Source organism: Apteryx mantelli, chromosome 15, assembly GCF_036417845.1.
Source record: "Apteryx mantelli isolate bAptMan1 chromosome 15, bAptMan1.hap1, whole genome shotgun sequence".
In the NCBI taxonomy this organism is placed as follows: Eukaryota; Metazoa; Chordata; class Aves; order Apterygiformes; family Apterygidae; genus Apteryx; species Apteryx mantelli.
Window position 1 is genome coordinate 24,901,605 of NC_089992.1, and position 22,771 is coordinate 24,924,375.

The window sequence follows — 22,771 nt, forward strand, 5'->3', positions numbered from 1 at the left end:
TTACACTGCTTCTTGTCTGGTTTGTTTACGTTTGCCAGCGCTTCACAAAAGAAACTCTTGTTTTCTTCAGCTCCAAGCAGAAGGGGAACCTTACAGGAGTGCAACGGGGAGGCTGCACCAACGCAAAACCAATCAGAAGAGGAGAGACTGAAAAAAGCCACAGTTGAGATTAGCAGGCAGTTTTGCCAGTCAAAACAGTGGGAAAAGTGAAGGGTTCCTACTCGTTTAGCATTCTCCAGAGAGTAGGAGAGCACTTTGGTTCCTAAAGATGCATTAATGTCATTCTGGATAACGGCTGCTAACCAGAAAGCACAACTGAGGGATGTTGATGTACCCAGAGCCTTGGTCGCACAGCTTTTACACTGTTACTGCATAGAGGATCCCATTACTAACCTTGCTCTGTTGCACATGTTAATTATGGAGTGATAGTATGCAACAGTACAGCACTAAAAGCAGGAAATTTATTTTTAAAAAACTCAGTAGCCTAACCGGTGAATATACTGAGCCCAAAGCTGCAGCTTCACTGGGGGAAGTGCTACATGCTCTGTTTGGGAAACTCGGATCAAAAGTTCCTACAGCAACGTTAACTTTATGCATTTTTTTTCTCTGCACCCAGAGAAGAGGAAGAGAGAAACTGCACTTAACCCAGTTACTGGCTCTTTTTGTAAAGGAGAATGGTCTATTTAGTGCCCAAAAGCAGTTGTTTTGAAGACCTGTATCAAGCTCTAGACAACATCCAGAAACAGCAAAATGGTAGCAGCAGAGGAAGGAAAGCTAGATTTTTCTGTTCCAGTATAAAAATATTTTCATAGCATCTCCAGTAACACATAGGCATTAAAATTCCCTTCTTCACTCAGCAATGGGATGCTTTGCCTTCTTGCAGATAGCATAAATTATTTCTCCCCAAAAGCTACTGTAAGGATGGCAAACTAAATTATTCAGAGTGTGCCTGTTGTCATATGAAAACACTTTAAAGTGAGTGTTGAAGCTGACCATATCTTCTCTCCTGAAAAGCTTTGCTTTTTTGTCTCCATCTCCCCCCCCAACTCCTATGTGCAATACTAATTCTAAAGGAAGGACTTTAACTGCATGAGCACAGAGCTTAGTTGAGGCTCATTTACCCTGTTTCTCAGCAAACAGTTCGGAATTTGGCCCTGGCAGACTTCTGCGCTGCTCCAGTTGGATTCAAGAAATACAAAGAGTGATCCTGGGATCGGAAGGTGAACAGCCCTAAAGAAGCTGGGTCAGCCTGCGCCAGAGTGGTCTGGGACTTGCTAAGCCTAACAGGTAGTATTAGTTCTTTGTAGAAAGTAAATTCACTGCCTCAGGATTGGAGGGGGGAAAGGAGAAGACTTGGTAGTATGCTCCTCCCTGGGAAAATTAATTTCAACTTTCCTATGGAAATGGATAGAAGTATTTAGGAGAAACAGAGTCCAGCATCACTAGCTGGCCAACACACGTGCTGCTAGAACAGAACACGTGCAAGGGCATTAGCACCGCTGGTGCAGCAGGTCTCCTTTGGCCATCCACGCTCCAGCAGGTTGCGTGTTAACAGCCCGACTGCCTCAGGGCAGAACAGCTCACTTCTGCTATCTAGCTCCACCGTGTTCCCCAACAACCACCCATAACGAAAACACGCGCTCTAAAAGTGCCTCTCTCACTTTGTGGCCATGGCCCTGCCCTGCTAGTAGAAGCCCTGGTAAGGAGTAACAGCTCCCGACTGTTTCAGCTCCCTGCCTGAACAATCTCCTTTCTTTACCCTTGGGAAAGTATTTATAAAGTCTCATCCTTGTGAAACTCCAAGTGAAAAGCTCATCACTCCCAGGAGCCAGGCTGTGCCAGTGCCAGGCTGGGCCTACCACTCTGCACTTACACTGGCGAGGCGTTCTAGCTTCTCCCCCTCTCCAAGCATATCATCACTGACCTTACTACAGCTTGTGTAGAGCTTCCTCAGCTGCTGACAAGTTTAGCCACTGGAAGGGTTTGATCCTCTTTGCGTTCTCATTTTCCCAAGGTGCTAAGTCACTGCTGCTGGCTTTTTCTAAATATACTGTATGGCCTCAGCATCCTTCTGGAGAACTTACACCTGAACACTGAAGACAGCCAACCCTGGTGGAGTGAAGGATCTCCACCTTCCAGTCGCTTGAGGTGAGGTGCGACCATGCTAACAGTAGCTATGTAGGAACCTCTTCCGATTGCTGCAAAGACTCCTTGGGACAAGGCAGAGACCATGTGCTAAAATCACTATCAGCAAACAGCTGTGTTTAGACTAAACTGACAGTGGGCTGAAGCCACCGCGGGTTGGGGTGGGGGTGGCAGGTGCCTTTCCCCACAGCTCAGCAGGCAGTGCCGGAGACATGCCTGCCTGTCCTGGCCGGAGTCCTTTCTAGTCCGCTGCCTGCCTGCTCTTGCGCTTTTCTTTCCTTCGTTCCTCAGCTTCTGTTGGAGCTGTGGTCTCCTCGGGGCCTGTTTCCGAGCCTGGTTCTGGTTCCAGAGGCAGTGAGGGAGGCTTTGCAAGGGGAGCTGATGCTCCAGCACCTGAGGGGAGAACACAGTTACAGCAACTGTATGACTGCACGTCTTGTCCGTTCTTTTGCCACTCCAAGCGGCATGAAGACACACAACAATCACGGCTATTAATTACCCTCACCTGTATTCTAATCTAGCATTAGCTTATCAGTAGCACTCAATTCTTTTGTGAGTTTTCCAGCCAGAGTTCTTACAGTACTTAAAGTCCTACTGAAGGGAAGTTAAGGTACAGTAATTAGCTCAGCTGGGCAGCTGAGAAGTCACTTACAACCTCATTATTCCTGTCCAAAGCATGAGTTAAATTTAGTTCAATCAAAGCTAGTCTGTACTCAAGCTGGAACCAAATCCACACTATGGTTTTCAGTTCACAGTTATAGTTATCTCAGGGGAAGTTTCCAGGCAGTTAATGTAGCTACTTACAGAATAAAATCAAAACAGAACACTTCCATTCTGAAGTTGTTTCAACACTTAGTTTTAGGCTTACAACTGTTGCTATGAACCAGCTCCCTTCTCCGATGTGGATGATAAAGTCCTTCAGGTAAACCCCAAACTCCTGTTATGTTTTATTTGACAGCCTGTCTTCCCTGTGTGGAAGGTTTATTTCATGCGTGAAAAACGGAACAGGTCCTTACGGGTACAGAACCTCTCTCCCATTTCAATCCACAGGAAACAAGACTAAGAGTGACAGAAAACCACCACCATGACTAATATCTTAGTACATTCCTCTTTGGAAGCTGAGGGGTGAGAAGAGGCCAGGCCATAAACTGTGCCTCAGGAGATGCTCCTGCCCACCTCTTAGCAAGAAGCGGCACGTACAGCTATTGCCCTTAGCCTTCTCAGACTGACGATATCTCCTGAGCTCCTTTCAGTACAATGGCCTGCATCAAAAAGCAATCCAGCAGTATTTGCAATGGAGGGACCCGTCTGGACAACTTCAAAGCAATCCAGTTGCAGCAGCTTTCATAAAGGAAACGAGAATGCATTTCAGAAAACTGTCCATCGTTTCCCTTCACCAAGCAGCCTGCCTCCCTCTTTATGTGCATGTCAGCTGCTGCTCTCTTCCAAAGGAAGACAAGAGGGCTGGTTTCTGGAACCACCTCCTTCCCCGAGCAAGATATCAATCCCCTGCTAATGGAGTTTTACCCATCATGGCTCAGAGAGGAAAGGAAACTTTCCTGGCTTTCCATACCCCTGCAAAAGCAGGGTCGCACAACACCCCAGAGGAAGAGCATCTTTGTTCCACGCTCCCTTAACTCAGGAAGGTGGGAAAGCAGTTACCAAATGCTGACGTCAGTACCATGCAAGCAAGTAAATACCTTCCTGTAACTCTGTACCCAAAAGGAGAGAGACTTCCCTACTCCCTGTTGAATATTTACCCCTTCCATACTTGCACTTTGCAGAAATGCAAAAGAGAAGTACCTGGGGGAAGTTGCATGGTTTTCCCATACCCAGCAGCTGAGGACATGGCTTGACCCAGGGCCTGGTTAGAGCCCAAAGGTTGCTGAATGCTGGAGGACTTCCCTGATGGAGCAGCTCGCTGCTTGGATTTAGACTCTTTAGCAAGCTTAGTCCAGACCAGGCTCTCCCCCACTTGCAGGGCAGCTCCCATCTTCTGAGCCACATCCACCATCTTCTCAAGAAACAAAAAGAGGAAATCCTTGTAAACAGAGAAAATAAAGTCATCCAGAAAAAAAAAAGAGGGGCAGAGAGAGAAAGGGGGGCAGAGAGAGAAAGGGGGGCAGAGAGAGAAAGGGGGGCAGAGAGAGAAAGGGGGGCAGAGAGAGAAAGGGGGGCAGAGAGAGAAAGGGGGGCAGAGAGAGAAAGAGAGTGTGCAAGTGCGCTCTGTGGAGCTGGCTAGTGCCTTGGTGCTTGAAGGAAACATATCTCCCTAATTCATCCCTTAATTAAGAGGGAATCTTGTCTTGCTGTGTATTGATTTAAGAACTGCGCTTCAAAGAACAGAAATGAAGCAGGCAGCTCTCAGCAGGTGACTGCTCTACTCAGAAAGTCTCACAAGCAGAATTTCTTCCTAATAACTGTACTCAAAAACCAAATTTCCTGCTCATTTCTTGCCTGTCTTAACGTGGCTACTTAGTTCCTCCTGACAATTCTTATGCACGTACCTCAGGGTCAAAGTCCAGGGTACTGCTCTCCTTCAGCACATTGACCTTCTTCTCCATCTCCTGGTACTGGCAGAGGGCTCCTTTCCTGTCTCCCTGGTTGTAGAGCAGGACAGCATAGTTCAGGTTGACGAGGGGATTGCACCTGCAGCAAACACACAGGATACATCGCATTCAGCGCAAGAAAATTTATCCTGACAAGAACAACGCCAAGGTGGGCCCAAGCAGCAAAGCCAGAGATACTCTGCTGCCTGGCAGAGACAAGTCACAGGACACGTGACCCCGAAGCAGATGAGGGGCTGCAGAGCCAGAGTCACGCCTGCTCACAGGTTTCCAGTGCTCAGTTTCAGCTGCTCTCAGGTCAGGTCCATGTAAGTCACCCTGCAAAGTGACCTCCTCTCTCCATCAGGAGGTGAGCTCGCTTTGTCAGCAACCATGGAGATTCACTCAAACACCACAAGTGTTCGCCTCAAACGCATGCAATGTCTGGGAGCAATCTCAGAACTACGAACGTTGCACACTACGGGGTGGAGGGGGACGCAGCGTAACAGAGAGCCATGGTGTGCGAGGGGTTGGTTTGCTACAGAGCTGCGGAGTGAACACGTGCAGAAAGCTTTTGCGTTTTTCAGTAAGTGCAGACTTAGAAAGGCAGCTGCAGAAGCCTGGCTGACAGCAGAAACACTAATACTGAGAGACGTTTGGAACAAGTTAGACACCCACTAGCTTGGCGAGGGACTCGGTGCTTGGGTCAGCAAAGTATTCCACAACGTCAGCGTCGATGCAGACAGCTCTTTGGATTGCCTCACCCCCTTTAAGGCTCCTCCTGGCAACAGCCAAGTCTTTGTACCTGACTCGCGACTCACAGCGTCCTTTGTAAGTTTGTAGCCAGAGCAAGCGCCCATTCAGCGAGCAGGTACCTCCAAATGCAAATCGCTGCCTGGTCTTCCATCCTCTTGCTCTTGGGGCGGAAACTGCAGTTGCAGGGGTTTCATCACATTGTGAAAGCTGATCTCTGCTCTGACCTATCTCAGGCTGTCATAGCTCTCCAAATTTGTAGCAGAAAAGCTTGTCACGGGACAGGACAAACAGTGGAACTGACTCATGCTTCTTGATTGTGTTTTACAAACCAGGACGCTACAGAACATCTGCTTACATTTCTTTTCCCCACCTCTTCTCTCTCATTCCGCCAATGAAAAACATATGCAACTGTATACACTGTCACAGAGAAACAGCAGGCGATCCCTCTCAATGAAGGATCCAAAGAGGAACCCGGCATTGCAGATGTTCCAGTGCTGCCCCGTGCAGCCCTGCCTCCCCTCCTGATGCAGGATAATGCATGCACAGACGATTTCAGAAGGGAAGAGATGTTCTGTTTATTCTCATTCTCCAGAGCATCCACTGCCTTCGCTAGGATACACTGACCCGGATCAGTAACTTTTCTTCTGGCATAGCCAGGAGCGTGAGCAAACTAAACCAGAGGGAAGGAGTAAGTTGACTCCCTTGGCTCTGCTGACACATGAAGTAAACTCCTCAGTGACCTGACCCTTCTCTACTTGCTCGACTAGCCCAAATTTACATTCCACAAAATGCTCTGACCATTCCTGGTCTGAATTCCGCACTTATCTTGGAGAAGCAAAATGCTTATCTATTATCTTCAGGAAAGAAATGAAATGCAAGGGGGCCACCGGCCCCAGCCTGGGAGCTGATCCAGACACTCAGTTCATACCGGCTGCAGGCTGAGACCCAGCAGAGCAGAGCTGCATTTGGCGAGGATTTCTTCTGAATCCGAGTGGACTTCAGCGGAGGAGATGCGGTCGAGGAGGGCATTGGAAGAGCTCTGTCTAGCTACAGATCCCTACGGAGAGGCCACACACAGGTAGCGCTGCAGGCAGGTCAGCGAGGGCTGCTTTGTACCTTCATTCAATAAATCTGAGCGAGGGACTAGTGCCCTCTCCTGGAGTGCGGCAGGGATAGCTGGAGCCACCCAAGGACCCCAGCACCCACACCTGGTGAGGAGTGCTGAAGGCAGGGCTTCTGCTACCGCTGCTCGGTAAATAGGAAGTGTCATCTGCAGGCCACGACTATCAATTCTCTTAAGTTACATGACAGTGCTGTGACAAAGAAGACTATTAGGAAGAATCTGATAGCATTTATAACCACTGTCTCTCCCTTAATGGAGAAACTGATCCCGCAATAAAAAAAAACAAAACTCCTCTGTGTCTTAGACAAAGCAAAGGAAGTAATGTGTGAAAAACGAAAGATATCAAAAAGCCATCTCTTCACCCCCCAAAATGCCATTAAAGTCTACAAAAAAACCAACCCCACACAACATCACACTGGAAACGGGGAACAGCCAGTTTTAAAACTAACTGAACCCTTTCAAACTAATTCTCCTTCAAGACCTGAGAAGCAACACGACAGTCAGAAAAATCAATGGCTAAACAATCACAGAAAGAAAGTGCAACTATGAGCTAAAAATCAGTACTAAGAAGAGCAGCAGACATCTTTTTAAAAGATTTTTCCAAGATTTTTTCCCTTCCAGACCCCAGCATGGCACCCGCACCCAATGTCATAGCACTGCTATAAAAGTATTTAATGAAAACAGACACGGCTAGCTTCATCCCAGCCAAACTGCTCAGAATACGCCAGCAAAGAGAGCCTGTGGGAACACGGATCCAGCCACAAAAGTTACTGTAGAAAATGCAAGGGATGTCAGCTGAACAAGCCACAAAGATCAGAGCCTAACAAAGCCTGTGGATTCCTCCCAGCAGTCTGCGGCAGCTGGCACAAATTTTCCCTTTGATGGGGTTTTATTTTCCTGGTGAATCTAGTGCCAAATATTTAGGCAAAGTTGTGGAGCTAAATTTCTCTTCCCGCTCCTGGATCAAAGCACACAAACTCGTGACTGAGCAGCATGCACCATCGCAGATCCTGCACTCCCTTGCTAGGCATGGGAGTCTGATTAGGAAAGCCAGGTAAAGGCGACTGCAGCCGGACTTACAGTCAGGGACTTGGTAGGAACGACCACGCTCTCACGCGGCAATATAATGGAACATTTCCAAATCCTTCTGGAACGTTTTTAGGTTGCACAGGTTCGGTTCCCTTGCGGAGGCTGCACAGCTCTACCGGCATTTGAAACAGATGCAGAAGCAACATTCAAATCCGCTTTGCAATTTTGTTGATGCCTAAGCACGAAGGACTGCGGTGCCAGGCGCGTGCTGGCTCCCAGGGCCGACGGATTCAGGCGCTCCGCCACACACGCCAGCTGCGTAACTCTCGGAAAACATCCGAGGGCGTTTACAGCACCTCATCACAAAGAGAACTGCACTAAAATGTCAAACGCTACTTTTTGAAACCTACTGCTCTTTTATGGGCTTACTGATTTTTGGAGTTCCCAAAATTAAACCTGGCCAGCACGTCTGGGTTAGAAAGGAGAGAAGAAAAGGGAGCAGGATTTTCTCATGCCACCTTGCGGTGGCCGCTGCAGAGGGAACGGGCACTTTCCCCAGGACCTGCCCTACGGCTCTGCTGTCAGCCCACAGAGCCTCCCGGCTCAGGAGCACTGTGCAAGCTGCTGTAAACATGCAACTATTCACAGTAAACTGGGGAGAAGAATGGTCATCAAATTATCTACTAGTTAAAATAAGTAGGAAAAAAAAAAGCAAAGAAAAGCAGACCCAGGCTGCCAAAATTATTCATGAATTTCAGATAAATTTGTTTTTCTGGCTGAAATGATACCAACTGCTATTTTTAATACTGAAATGGTTCATTTTAACATTTCTGAAGCCACGTGCTTTGATTTTAGGGGCTAGATAGTGAATGTAGATGTTGTTCACAAAATGGAGGAGAAAGAACTGCCACTGCCGTCCTTTTATATCGTTCAGCTTAGCTCCTTGCCCACATTCTCCCAGACGAAGATCTTCCCTCTGACCAACTCAGGACAGGCTTCATACCTAGCCCCCCACTGCTCCACACAGCGCTCACACATTGGGTTACAAAATATCCTGGGAAGACTCTTTTTCTCCTATTGAATCTGCTCCATTCTGTATTAATATTAACCGGAAGAAGGCCTGGAATCCAAGTCATTAACACTGACTCACTGTATAAATAACAAAATAAAACTCAGCTTTGGGTTGGTCTGAAACAAGATTTCCTTTTCATTTTTCAGAGCTGACCTGCACCCCCAAAAACTTTTCAGAACAGCGATTTGCACAGCTCCAAGCATAAAAATGTCCCCCTTTTATGAACCACGTAGGGTAGAAGTAGACAGAGGGACAAAGCGTGCAAAGAAAAACAGGTAAAGGGAGGAGAAGCAATTTGATCAGACAACCAACAGATACGATTAAGACTTACTTGTCCAGTGCCACGGCTTGCTCATAGGAACGTTTTGCATTCTCAATGTCTTCGAGGTTTGTCAGAGCAACTGTACCAAAACAAAACGTACACACAGAAGTTCATGCACACAACAACTTCGCTTTTAAGACAATTTGGAATGTCGTTAAATCATAAAATAAATAAGAGCAGAGGTGCCTAGCAGGGTTGTCCGGACCGCTGCCCCTGCCCCTGCCCCAGGCCAGGGGCAACTCTACTTGTGTCACTCTGACTCTGATATTTGTCTAGCTTGATCACACAAGTCTCCAGCGCTGGAAACGCACACCTGTCCCTTAGGCAATGTATTCCAGTGCCAAACTCTTAAGGAGAGAGAGTTTTTTCTAATGTCTAATCTGAATCTCACTGCAATTTAACCCTCCTATCCACAACAGACACAGAAAACAGACTTTTCGGGCTTCACACCTGCCAGTGACCTAGGGGGAAACAGCTCCTTGGTACAGCACTTGTCCAATATTTGCTTGCTTCAGCCCAAGCTTTCTCTCCAAAATGTTACATCTCCTAAGCCGGATATACACCGGATCTGGGTAACGGAGCGTTGCGTACCTGCCAGGAGCATATAGAGCTCTCCCATCTTGGGCTGGAAGTTGATGGCAGCACTGAGGAAGTGGAAAGCAGACGCGTACTGCTGCATCGTGAGGTGGACTAACCCCAAATTGTACAGAATCTTCCAGTCAAAGGGAGCCAAGTAGTTTGCTCGCTTCAGGCAACTGATAGCCTTCAAAAAGGAATAACAGTGTGCTGTAATGCAGCCCAGCCGGATCAGACCTCCTGCCTCTGCCACAACAGGACTCTCGTTCTTATATAAAGTTAATTACAGATGGAGAGAAAAAATAAAAATAAATAAGGAAACCGGATACTTACTGCTACGTATTTCTTCTTGCCAAAGAAGCACATTCCAATGTTGTTCCACAGCGGGGGGCTTTCAGGCGCAGCACCGGCTACCACCCTGTATTTGGAGAGGGCAACGTCAAAATCTCCATGGGCCTGCATCATGCTGCCTGCTGCCAAGGTAGCCTTGGAAAGAACAGAAGAGAGACCAACTGAGGAACCAGGTTTCCCCAAATGTGGCAAGAAGACAACGGGACAAAGTTATGAAACTGAAACCATCTCAAGAACAAATGTCTTTTTCAGGTGTCTCCTAGTAGCTGCCAAGATCAAAAGCTAGAGGAGCAGATGGGGACTCTAGAGTCTCCCAACACACAGCAGGAGAAGACAGGGTAAAGGAGGGAATCCGTTTCTTCCTGTACTATGTATTTCGATCATAACTGGCTTGGAAATAGTGCTTAGGGTATGTTTTGGGGTGACAGCAGTAGCTTCCAGAGTTCCTGAGTCTCTGAGAAGAGCTATACACTAATAATTTCTTTTTATCAACAAGTACGGATAGAAATAGCTCTGGTGCAAGTTAACTGGAGACTAAAACATAGGCAAGCAAGACACATGCAGCAAAGCTTGCCTAGTTCACACTGACTGGTTGATATAGCAAATTAACGGAAACATGCATGAAAAGAAGAGCAAGTGATTGCAACACATTATATTTAAACCACAGTAAGCTAGTTAAGTCATTTACAATATTTCGCAGTGACAAATCAAATTTGTAAGTGTAAAGGTGTTTTCACAACAGCATTTGGTTTGCATTCACGTATCATTTGTCAACCGTACACTTCAATACTCTACATTGCTATCACCACACAGAAGGAGAAAGAGGCAGAGAGAAATGAAGTAACGTGCCTAAAAAGGGAAGCTGTTTCAGGATCAAGAACTGAACCTGGATGCCAGGCTCAGCTTTCCAGACCAGAGCTGAGGAAAAATGACATTTGTATACAACAGCGGGCAGCACAGACAAGCGTATAAGTGGATGGGAGGATAATATTAAGGGACATCCCTCGTATCTGCGCTCCATGTCTAGGAGTCACAAGCACTCAGACACAGCTCTGGGGATTTTTGAAACAATGCCTTGAAGACTTTCATAGCAAAATGATTTCCATTTGTTAAAAATAGGCGCAACTTCAGATTAAAAGCCAAAGGCATCAACTTAGCATCCTCTTTTCTGCCTCCTCCCCTTCCCTACTTACACACACACAGTTCCCTCCCCAGGGAAAGGTCCTAGAAGCTATTTCAGAGAAAACTTTCTGGGGCATGATCCTTTTCAGCCTTCCCAGGCTCAGACACTGGACTTAGACGGCAAAGCTCTGATACTGGAATTAGCTTTAAGAGGTATCTCATCGTCATTCAGCTGGTTCTTTTCCAGTCCTCACGATACCTTGTAGTTGGTGGGGTCATAAGTAAGCGCGTTTCCAAGGTGTTCAAAAGCCTTCTGGTAATCCTCAAGCTGGGAAAGAAGTAAATAAGCATCAGAAATTCAGGAATAAGGGGTTAAGAATGCTTTTCAGATACCAGAACTTCTAGTTCAACTAAAACCAGGATTCAGAAGAGTGAGTTTTATAGTGCTCCCATTACACACAAACATTCTTGCTTAATAATTTACAAAACAGATCCTAAAAATGGATTTTGCTTAATGAAATTCACTGTTCTGACCAAACAAAGGTTTCTATACAGATTGCGCTGTGACATTTCTATACAGGAGGGAACTGTGGGTTGATATTCCTCTGCACCTTCATCTTTTTCAGAAGAGAAACTACAAACTACAAACTGCTTGGCACATCTTTGAATCCCTCACCACAACTTCTTCACTCCTCAAGATGCTGTGCACTCTTTTCACAAAAAGAGAGCTTCCCCTTGTCTTCTAATGGCCTGCAAATGTTAGTGGGCAGGATTATGCACATATGTAAGCATGCAACTACTTAGAATCACTTAAATCTTATTGTTTTCAATGGAGTTATGCCAGTATTGTACCGGTCTGACCAGGATAAAATTGTGGCTACTGGTGTCTTCTCTTGGTCATAGAAATTCATGAAAAGTTGATTTTTCACTCCAGCAATTATACTAATGCATCAGTGTCCAGTGCCTTCTGTAATTAATAGTGAGGGGAAAGACTGTGAAAGCCTTTTTCAACTTCCAAGAGTGGGTATGTATCCAGAGACACGACAAACAGAACATGCAAGTCACAGCATGGAGAACTGGGGGCTAAATTCACATCGGGAATGTTACACTCACACTACTTCTATCTTACAGATCCCCTTCCCATGTCAGACTCCCTTCTAAATCCCCACATATCCACCTGAAGACCTTCAGGTCTCCTACTCAGCTTCCCTATCTCCAGAGGAAAGCAATGTCTTCCAGGAAGCTTACTTTTCGAATAAACAGAGGGTCCTTCCCATACACTTCACAGACCAGAGTGATTAACATTCTTTTGTTATTTAAATCATTCTTGATTTTCTTTTAAGGTGTGTTAGCACTAACAATTTCATGGCTGCTTTTAGGAGAACAACTTGCTAGGCTCCTGCTAGAGGAGCAAGGTAATGACTAGTCATGTGTTATTGTACCTGGAGGATCGGTAACACAATTAGGGCAGCTATCAAACAGAATTCCTGCTCTGGCTCAGTTCCAGGGAATCAACTTCCTTTTAGCAGTAAAAGGAAAAAAGAAGATACAGAAAAGCATGTTCTGTCACGTCAAGCATGGCCTTTAGAGAAATGTGTGAAACTCATACAAAGATGAATAGAAATTAACTCTATAATAAAACCTAGATCATTTTGAAAATAAGTAAGTTCATGTAATAGCTAACAGTTTTCAGTACCTGCAAGTAGAGTAACCCCAAAGTTGTAAGGAGCTCTGTGTTCTCTGGAGAAAATCTGTAATACAAAAGTCAAAGAGCTGCATTGCTTATTGGCCCTTCTAGGACAAGGTACAGTGCAGAACATGGAATTATTATCCTACATTATACTAGTATCACCCCAGGATGTCATTAAATATTAATTATTTAATTTAATTCATTATTATTAAACCCAAATATTAGAACAGTTGTCATCATGGGGACTTCCCTCCTACATCTAAGCTCTCAAATGCTCTCTTGATGCAAGAAAAGTCATGATAGTTCTGTGAAGTAGATCTTACAGCATAAGCAAATGGAGGTGCAAAAAGACAACACAGTTTCCTAGGATTCACAGTGAGTCTGCATCGGAGACCTGGAACCAGAACTTGGTATTCCCATCATAAACCATCCCAAGCCTCTTGAGCCAAATACGACAGGCAATCCTCAGCATTTCTGTTGGATCCTACACATACTTATTGTCAGCCTTTTAACTCACTAGAGCAATAAAAAGATAACAAACGTGGTTTCACGAAGCAGCTGCGCCGTGCTCACCATGGCCCTGTTGTGCACCGGTAGCCCCCAGACGGGCACTACCCTGGCAATAAATGTATCCCTGGCGATACGCACCGCTCCGTTCAGTGCTGCAAGGCTGAAAAAATATGTTCCGAGTGTTTTCGGTTAGAGTATGCAACTCCGAAACCTTCACTGCTAATTGGGGGTGCACACAGCAATGTGGTGAATACTCATAAAAGCATCCCCATTCCCACTAGCTTTTGAACAAAGACATAAACAGGACGAAACAAAACAAAACAAAACAAAACCAAAAAAAAAAAAAAAAGCAGAAAGGGACACTGCACGTTCATGGCCTCAGTCACCTTAAGAGGACTGAGTTTTCAAGTCACTGCAGCTAACTGAGCTGTCAAGTCTTAAGCAGTCTCATATTTATAATCACACAGGCACCTTTAAATCTTAACCAGAACAAAACCTCCCTGTGGCTGGTGTTATAGAAACAGGCAGTAGTGACAGACTATCCCAGAGCTGGTAACAGCAGACAAAATGCAATAGTCAGATGAGGGGAAAAAAAGCAGAAGGAAGGAAGAAGGCAGAGAAGCGGCGCACCGAGATAAGAAATATAAACACGGTAAAATGCTTGGCAAGGATTAATTACATAATAAGCATTCTAGATCAACCCAATACACTGTCAGACAGCAGCCAAAGGCAGATATTTAAGGAAAAAGTATGTGAAAAGGGCAAGTACAAAATGTACATCTTCCACTGGCTTCTGGCAACCATGCTGTTAGAGACATCGTGCTTTTCTTTAGCGTTTCTCCACATTAAAAAAACACTTTTTAAAACCACTGATAAGTCGGATGTCAATCTATGCTCAGAAATGCCCTAAAACAAGAGAGATCAGGACTGAGAAACAGTGACTGCCTGGGAGAATCTCACAGCACACCAGCCCATCTCTACTCTGCCTACTCCCACTCTTTCGGATATAAATTACTCCAAGTGAAAACAGTATATGAAACCCCGCAACTGATTTTTGACAGACGTTCAGGGTTAGATCTTTTTGGTCGACAAACCTCCGGGATTTAAAAGTCAGTTTTGGATATGTTTGCTCCCAGGCGTCTCCATCCATTTGCTTTCCACTTTTTCTTGGCAGACCTTCCAACAGCCACCTTCTTCCCTGACACATTGTCAGCAGGAGGAGGACTACAGCTGAGAGCAGAGACAGCCAAAGAGCTTGAAAGTGCCAAATTTGCACCGAGACACTATAATTACCATTAGCTTTTTAATCATGCATTTCTGTCTTCAATCCAGATCTGGGACACCAATCAAATTTCTCCTGGCATAGGCTGGGACACGGACAGATAGGAAAAAGGATATAATCTTACTCTACTGCCTTCTTATAGACTTCGAGGGCTTTATCCGTCTCCCCTTCCAATAGGTGAATTTTCCCCAGCATCATGTAAGTCAGGTCATGTCTGTTGAGCTCCAGGGCACTGTTGAGCTGGTCTTGTGCCTAAACACACAACCACAGAGAACAAAAGAAAAAATGAGGGATTACAGAGCTCTTAGTGAAGCAACAGCCTAAGAGCAGTCCCTGGCAGCTAGCATGTAGCAAAAGGGAACAGCTAACCCACTGAGCTCGGAGAATTTTGCTAGAAAAGCCCAGCCTAATTGTCAAAAGAAGTTCTGCATCAGGAGCCATGTGCTTTTAGGGGCAGAAGAATGCAAAGCTGAATGCTTCAAGCCAAGGGAGAGGCAATGATCTGCCAAGGAAGAGAGGAGCACAGGCCTGCCTCTTCCTGCATTTGAGTTAGTTTGGTTTGAGGGCTGCTCCAGATTTGTTGGGTTAATAGGTACACCACAGTTCATTTCTTTCTAAAATGCTTATTCCAGCAACAAGCAGGGACTGCCAAGTAAACAAGAGGAATGAATCAGCTCTTGTCAGGCACACACTAATCCCCTCCAACAGGAGATACTTTCAAGCATGTCTTCCTCTCACTACCCCAGGCCCAGCCAGCAGGACAGTAGAAAATATGCGCTGTTTCTGAATACACAGTATATTAGAAAGAGAGATGCTGACACAGGAAAGGAATTCTGCAATACTGAGTATTTGCTATCAATCAGCAACTACTAATAAGCCAAAATCATCTCCATGAGCTTCCTTGTATTGTAGAGGTCCTCATGAAAGTATTCAGCATGTACTTCTGCCCAGTGTGACCACTATATCTCAGACCTGTGGGACAGCCAAGAAATTAGGAGGTCCCAGTACGGAAGATGTTAGTGCATATGATAAACCCCAAGTATGAACCTGTGTACTCCAGAGCTTCTTGCTTTACAGTGATGCCTCTAACTGGGAATGCAGCAGGGGTTCGATGCAGGGACCACAATATTCCACCAGAAACAGCAATATATCTGAGAAGGAATTCAACAGCCATAGAGGTCCCTAAAGACTAGAATTTAGGTGGCCGATGTAACGCTCAGGTCAATTCAAAACAGTGGTTTTAGGAAGACTGTCACCCTTATCTCAGGCAGAAGGGATATTTTTTGTTTCATTTTCTCCTCCAAAGACCTCCTTGTAAAGGAATTCCTGCTGTTCTAGTAGCAGGGAGCAAAGGGGCCAAATTGGGAATGAAGTTTTTCTAAATGCTGATTTTTCTCTTATTAAGTAACCCCACATGACAAGAGACCACTCAGTGCTCATCACGAGTGCCTAGGAAGGGTTAAGCGAAGAGCTGGGAATGGCACACTTAGAACAGGCACCAAAACTCCATTGCAAGTTTCCCAGAAGTTCTGTATTCCCTAGGAAGCATCAACAGTGTCACGCGTACCGGCACCCAAGAAACTCTCTGCACAAGGTACAGCAGTTCAAGCAGTTTACATGCTGGAGCAAAGTTTAGGTCTTAATTGTCAAACTTCGGCTGCTTCGAGAAGATGGAACTGGCATGCTCTACAGATTGCTGGTCCTCACAAAACCAGCAATGGATACGGTTTTAGTTTTAAAAGGCTCCAAAACAGAAGCAGCTCTTGTTGGAGCACAGCTGGTTTTTCTGTCTAGTTTGAGGTGGCTCTTCAAGGTTTCCCCAACATTCACTTTAAAAATAGAAATGCTTTCTGAAAATCCTAGGTCAAAGAAGCCGCCTGGCCTGCAATAAGGCTAACCTCAGCTTCATTCTTATCCAACTCACTGACTTCCCACCGACTCAAAGTAATTCAATACGCAAATGAAAACAGGCACAGCTCACAGACGTTCACTCCCAGAAACGAACACTGACGCACAAAATTTTCGTGATACCTCTCACTGCAACTGATCCACTACCAGAAAGAGTGAAAATTCTGGGAACCTCACTTCCCACTTGTCAGGTAGATGAGACGAGCATTGTGTTACCTTGTTGAAATGTTTCAGGTACATGTAGCACACACCCAGGTTGTGGCTGATCTCCTGTATGCACAAAAAACAAACGAACAAACCAAAAAAAATCCAAATCAGCATGAGGTTTGAGGTACGTGCTGGGTAACCTGCAAAGACAAGTAATGGCCACCACAGACCTGCATGGGACACCTCTGTGCCTGCCCACACCCTTCTTGCTTTGTAACTCAAATAGCTCTATAAATGCAAGGCACTTCAGGAACCTACAGCCTCATTGCACAGGAAAAGACTGCAGGCCACTGAGACAAAAGCAGAGAAACAAGGATAGTCTTTTAGGAGAGCAAGGAGCAAAGATGGGTTTCTTTGCTGAGATGTTCCAGTTTGATTCCCAGTGAGATCTCTGAAGCTGACACAAGTTGCCCTTATGGGTGGCTCTCAATCTACCTGTAGGTAGACCAGATATGCGCAATACTGCACCCAGCCGGACACAATTTGAAAAATGTGTCTAGCTTTCCAAAATAGAAGCTGAGCACCAAAAGGGCGGATATCCCTATGGCATCCTAAACATGCTTGCAACACAGTAGGAAAATCATTTTGGCATCCTAAACACTCTTGTGACACTGTTGGGAACAAATCACACCTCTAACTCATTGCCAAGAGTTTAATAGACAAGCTACGTGCCACCTTCTTCACCCTGCTACATTTGGGGGAGTAGAAATGCAAGGCTCACTACTTTCTTGTTTCTATTCTGGTAAAAGTTTCACTGCTTCACCAGTTTAGACAGCCTTGGCCTTTAAAAGGAAACTCTCCTATTTCTTGTATTCAGTCTGATTTTTAGACATACTGAGTACCAAAACCACAGCTAAAGAAGGGGGTGGCCGCTGTCTTAGGGAATGAGGCCGTTATTCTCTGTGTAAGCTTGCAGGTGACCAGGACACCCTGCACGAGATCATATGTGGCAAGTCCGTCTTAGAAACAACACTTCTGCACACAAAACAGTCACATCTGGAAGGGTGTTCACAAACTGCAAGCCATGTCCTCTCTCTTCTCACCAGCTTTTCCTTTTGCAGTGCTCTTCCTTCACTTTTTAATTATTATTTGGAAGAGCTAATTTCATTATTGCTCCTACAGCTATCAGGCTGTATTTTGCCAAAACAGGTACAACCTTTTCAGCTAATTTGAAGGCAATCTTTTTCAATGGTGTTTTGCATTACCAAAGGATTCCTGATTACTCAAGCAAGTTTTAATGACAACTGAGGGTTTCCAAAGAGAGAGTGGCCTACCATACCTTCCTTAATGAAATCTAGCTCTGTGTACTATATATGGCTATGCTAACGGCAATACTCTGCAAAGCTCAGACATGTCGCATGGGTCTATGTTTGTGCCCCAAGACAAGGTGGGGGCTTCTGCAGGTAGAAATGATGCCCTGTGCCTGTGATCTAAACCGGAAGCTTGCAGAGCCTCATCACTGTTAGTGACCTGCGCTAAAAAGCTCTGCTTCTCAGCCTTGCAGCTCCCACTCTGCTCAGGCTGCAGGCAGCGTGAGCTCACCTCTGCTTGGAACAAGTCTGCAGCATCTTCTTAAGGCTGTAAAGAAACATCTGCATACTACGATAATCCGCAACTTACTGACACACTTACCCAGTCCTTTTCGTTGAGCTTAGCTGCTTCATTGTACACTTCAATGGCTGCCTTGTGCTTCCCCAGAAGAAACCTGTGAAAGTATTTCAGATTTTTTTTTTCCTGCTTTGAAAACCTGCTGTGCAACCACTACCCCCTTTGCCAGTAAGAAATGATGCTATCTGCTAGTTCTCCAGAGACCTGCACGAGAAACCCTGAGAAGTTTACGATCCAAGTAACATGCCAGCCAGCACCAAGGTCATCAAACCTGAGAGACGTGAGGCATTCCCTTACAGTACTGGGGATGTAAGGAATGAACCCGCAGTCTCTGTAACCTGCCTTTGTCTCAAAGGAAAGAGCCAGGGGATCAATAGCAAACCGGACACTCAAGAGGCGGCAAGAAGCCGGTAAGGCCACTCACACAGCTCAAGTCAGCACCCTCAGCTCTGGAGCTAGGAATTGGTATGCTTGAAACACAAAGAAAAAATACCACAATAGCAGCTAGGCAGATAACAGAGATTCTGCTTTTAAGGCTGTCCCACGCTTCTGGAAACCAACTCAAGTGTTGATAAGAAGGAAGCGTGCTCAGAATTAAGCAGCCTGGGATTTCACTCGATGCCTGGGAGAAAAACAAAACACGGAAGGTCCTGGGTGCCACATCAAAGAGAAGCAATAAAACACCACTCACAGCGATCGTGCCACCTGCTTGAGGTTGTCGGCGCTTCGGGGGTTCAGAATGGAACATGTCTGAAAAAGTTCAAGAGATTCTTGAATTTTCCCCTCCAAGCGAAATATCAGAGCTGTAAGACAACATATATCAGGCAAATTAGTCCATTATCTGTAGGAAAAATGTGCCTTTCTGACAGCAGGGACAGAACAGGAAGTACAAATACATTGTAACAAGGCTCATTTGGTCTTTCCCCCTCTGCAGCAACCTCAGGCAGACTCTGTCTGAGGGCAGAATGAAAAAGCACGTAAAGCACTTGTAAAGCTTGCTTGGAAATTTTCTGCTCTTTAGAAGAAAGGCAGCCTTAAACCTTGGCCAACTGTTTGTTAAGATACGGCCTGGGTTTCTCCCCCTGCCCCCAAACCTTACAGGCTGCAAGATGTCCTCAGCCAACAAACCTCAGCTGTCCCTCACCCCTGTAATCTGCTGCCGTGACATGCGACACTGAATTGCAAGGCCAGGTTTTGGGGGACTGCTTTGAGAGGATGGAGGCAGGACAGGAAGAGGAAGACCTTCGTAAAGCCAGCAGTAAGGTAAGTGTCACCTAAGGCATGCAGCTCTAACAGAAAACAAGCATCTAACTCATTTCACGGCATGCAAACACAATCTGATCAAACATGAGCACATGAAAGGCCAAGAGTCCCTAGTCTGAGGGCGAACCGAAGACAAACTCATCAATAAAGAGAAAACAGAAAATCTAATTTGTATATCCCTGAGATAATCCTCAATTTCAAAACTCGACATAGCAAGTAGAAAAATGTCAAAAATGTATTTTTTACGTATGCATTTTATACCCTTTTCCTTCAGTCGTTCCCCCTCCTTATTGCTCACTGTGTCTTAAACCAGAAAGAACTTGGTGTAGCCAAAACCCCCCAAACAACTTTCAGACGCCGCACGAACGTACCTTGAACGTACACTGCATATTCGCACATTCCATGAGACTCCTGGAGTTGCTCTTTGATGAGCGCCTGAAACGATGAAGTAGAAAGAATACAAACCAAATGCAATTTTTGGCACTAAAACGCCAATTAGCTGCTGGACTGTTACCCCCATACTAAACTGCAGCATGGCAGTTTTCAGAAAAATACAAAACCCTCTGATATTTCAATACGGGTGATCCCTATGGAAGAAAAATTGATCTCTGACTGACCAAATGCCTTTTGCAACATTGCTCTGCAGAATTTTTTGTGTTTTTTTTACTACATATAGCTGTACTGTGTCTATGCTCGGGGCAGAGCACCCTAAAACAACCTGAATTCAAACATCTTACAACATGTTAATGGACAAAGCTCTTCCTCATGTGACTAGTAAAGATGGTATCACATGGGACATGACAAATAGGACATTCATGTAACCAGAATTTGTGCTCGGAAAAGTCAATATTAATATAGAATTTGTAGCTAGTTTTTGCGATATACTATATTAAAGTTCTATAAAAGTGGTAAAACTTTTAATAGTTTAACAAAGGTAATAGAAGAGATCTAGTTTCAGGTGTATAGATATGTGTGAATTAATAGATTTTACTCATTTACAGATTTCAACTTCTCAACTAAGTACATGACGTTTTTGCCATAACGTGACCAGCTCTGGTTCCTAGCAATGGCAGAGGAACATAAATGTCCTCTTCCCTCTTCTTTCAAAAAGGAATATTTTCATTGCCTCTCCAAGGTAGGGGAGGATATTTCCACGATAGGGGAGCATGGATCAGAATGAAATACACGTTTAGTGCCCAGTTCACAAAATACGTCAAGCCTGAAAAAACAAATAAATCCCACATATAACAGAGGCACCGGACTGGGGATGAGACAACTGCAATGGTGAACGTAACAGTGCAAACTCATCACGGTTTGTGAAGGGCACCGGGCCAGGAATACCAGAGCCCTTTTAGTATTTTGCTGTTCATTCCTATTACCAAAGATAATTAGATATTACCTGGGGAAAATGCCACAAGGAATCTATGGAAGCATCCTGTGCTGATAAGGACATCTACTCTAGGCCCTTTGTGGAGAAATAAATTGAATCGGAGCAACTGCAGCTGAGTCAAGGAAAGCACGACGCACAAACGATGCGTACGGGGAAAGGGAACGAAAAAGAACGATGCGAATGGAAATTCTTGCTGGCTGCGCTCATGCAGCTGGCAGTTTGGGGTGCTGGGGGCAGTCTGGCTATATTCCATAGTCACGCATGATGTGAAATCATAAAACCAGTCAAAAAGAGGGACCTTCGGGGGGCTGCGGACTGTGACTAAGAATCAAGCACATCATCTCTGCTTCCTCCGAGATTCCCCCTGTGCTCAACAGAGACAGAGGGGGCACACGAAGGCGTTCTTCCAGGCTAGCAATAACCTGGCGCTCCTCCGACTTGTATGTCCTCTGTATCCCCTGCCTCCAAGCCAAACGCAAACGAAAGGACCTGAAAACAAGGAGGAAAACTGACCCTAAAACACAGCAGGTGGAAGGAACGCAGGGTGATGGCAAGGAGAGTCATCACTGAGCATCCTCGCTCACGAGAAGAAAACTAAACGGAGGAAGGAAAAGGAAGAACAACTCTAGGCTGCTCTTCCCCTTGGATCCATATCTGTTAGTCTCCTAACTAGAGTCCCTCTGCAAGTCCACAGTTCAGTCTTTGCAGACGTTATCATCAGACGTTCATAAACAATAAACCTTTGGAATACGGATATCCTATATTGTTCCAGCTATACCATATCAGCCTCTCGGAGCAAGAGAGGGCAACAGAGAGCTATCTTTTAGAGATATCTGATTAATTCTTTAAGCCCTAAAAAATCCCACAGCAAAAGGCTTTGCGCTGAGAAATCTGGAATCCCAGTTTTTCCTCCTAAGTTTGTTTAACTTGCTGACAGAATTTAGATGTACTGGCAGGAACCCAAACAACAATAAGTGATTTTAATTAATTAAAAGCATCTGGTAATTTTAGTAATTCCTTCCTCGTGCGTAATGGAAGCGGAGGATTTCTGTTGTGACAAACGGTTAGAGCCGAGTGCCAGTCGCCGCTTAGCAGGGTCTGGCCCTCCCGGCACACCCCTACCCCAGGGGGCAGCGGGTGTTGCGGCCTCAGGCTTCGGGGGGGGGGGGGGGGTTGCCCTGCCTCTTGCCGGGTAGCAGGGTATCCAAATCAGCCGGCGTTAGCGTTCTCCTGCCGTAAAGAGCAGCAACGTCTGTCGAAAGCTTGGCAACACCAAAACAGACCTGGAAGCAGGACTGTGAAAGTTGTAATTTAACCCGTTCACTTGGGGGAGCTAAGGTTAATAAGCAAGTAGGTCTTTCGTGGCCTTTTACATCACGGATAAACATGGGAACTTTTAAAAACCGTGTTAGAGAGAGGCACACCAAAGCAGGGAGCAGAAAAGGGGGCCCAACACAACTGAGGTCACTCACTTCTTAGCCAAGTTTAAAGAGCAGCGATGGATTTTAAGGAATGTCCAAACTATACCAAAATCAATGAGTTTACAGAAATTTAAGTCATCGGGGAGAGCGGAAACCCCTCTTTCATTTGGAAGGTATTAGCCCCCAAATAGCACATTTGGACATGCCAAGGGCAAGCACCTGGGAGGCATGCAAGTTAGCTTTGCGACCATGCATAACATCAGGGAGTAGAGAGACAGAGACTAGCAGAGGGCAGCTCAGCCCACCTAAGCTCCGAACTGCCTTTCAGACGTGCTACCGCTCCGCAGTGACTGAAGAAGGATCCTGGGATGTTTACGATCCTGTCTTCCCGGGGACGAGTCCAGGCCTCTGCGCACACCTGCATAACATCTGTGCAAAAGGACGGGGGAG

General features: G+C 45.6%; 1 protein-coding gene across 2 annotated transcripts in view; it reads right to left on the reverse strand.

Annotated features, from left to right (window-relative positions):
- Window positions 1–22,771, reverse strand: part of BBS4 (Bardet-Biedl syndrome 4) — a 50,629-nt gene that overhangs the window by 6,345 nt on the left and 21,513 nt on the right. The window contains exons 4-16 of one of the 2 annotated variants that reach the window (XM_067305629.1): window positions 19,882–19,945; window positions 18,939–19,050; window positions 18,272–18,344; window positions 16,649–16,702; window positions 14,649–14,776; window positions 12,739–12,793; window positions 11,302–11,370; window positions 9,903–10,055; window positions 9,585–9,756; window positions 9,003–9,072; window positions 4,653–4,794; window positions 3,949–4,159; window positions 1–2,538 (exon numbers count right to left, since the gene is read on the reverse strand). In XM_067305629.1, the coding sequence (XP_067161730.1) occupies window positions 2,387–2,538; window positions 3,949–4,159; window positions 4,653–4,794; window positions 9,003–9,072; window positions 9,585–9,756; window positions 9,903–10,055; window positions 11,302–11,370; window positions 12,739–12,793; window positions 14,649–14,776; window positions 16,649–16,702; window positions 18,272–18,344; window positions 18,939–19,050; window positions 19,882–19,945 (1,455 nt within the window). In that variant the 3' untranslated portion in view covers window positions 1–2,386. Of the gene's footprint in view, window positions 2,539–3,390; window positions 3,487–3,948; window positions 4,160–4,652; window positions 4,795–9,002; window positions 9,073–9,584; window positions 9,757–9,902; window positions 10,056–11,301; window positions 11,371–12,738; window positions 12,794–14,648; window positions 14,777–16,648; window positions 16,703–18,271; window positions 18,345–18,938; window positions 19,051–19,881; window positions 19,946–22,771 lie in introns of those variants that run through there. The other variant, XM_067305630.1, reaches the window with a different exon arrangement.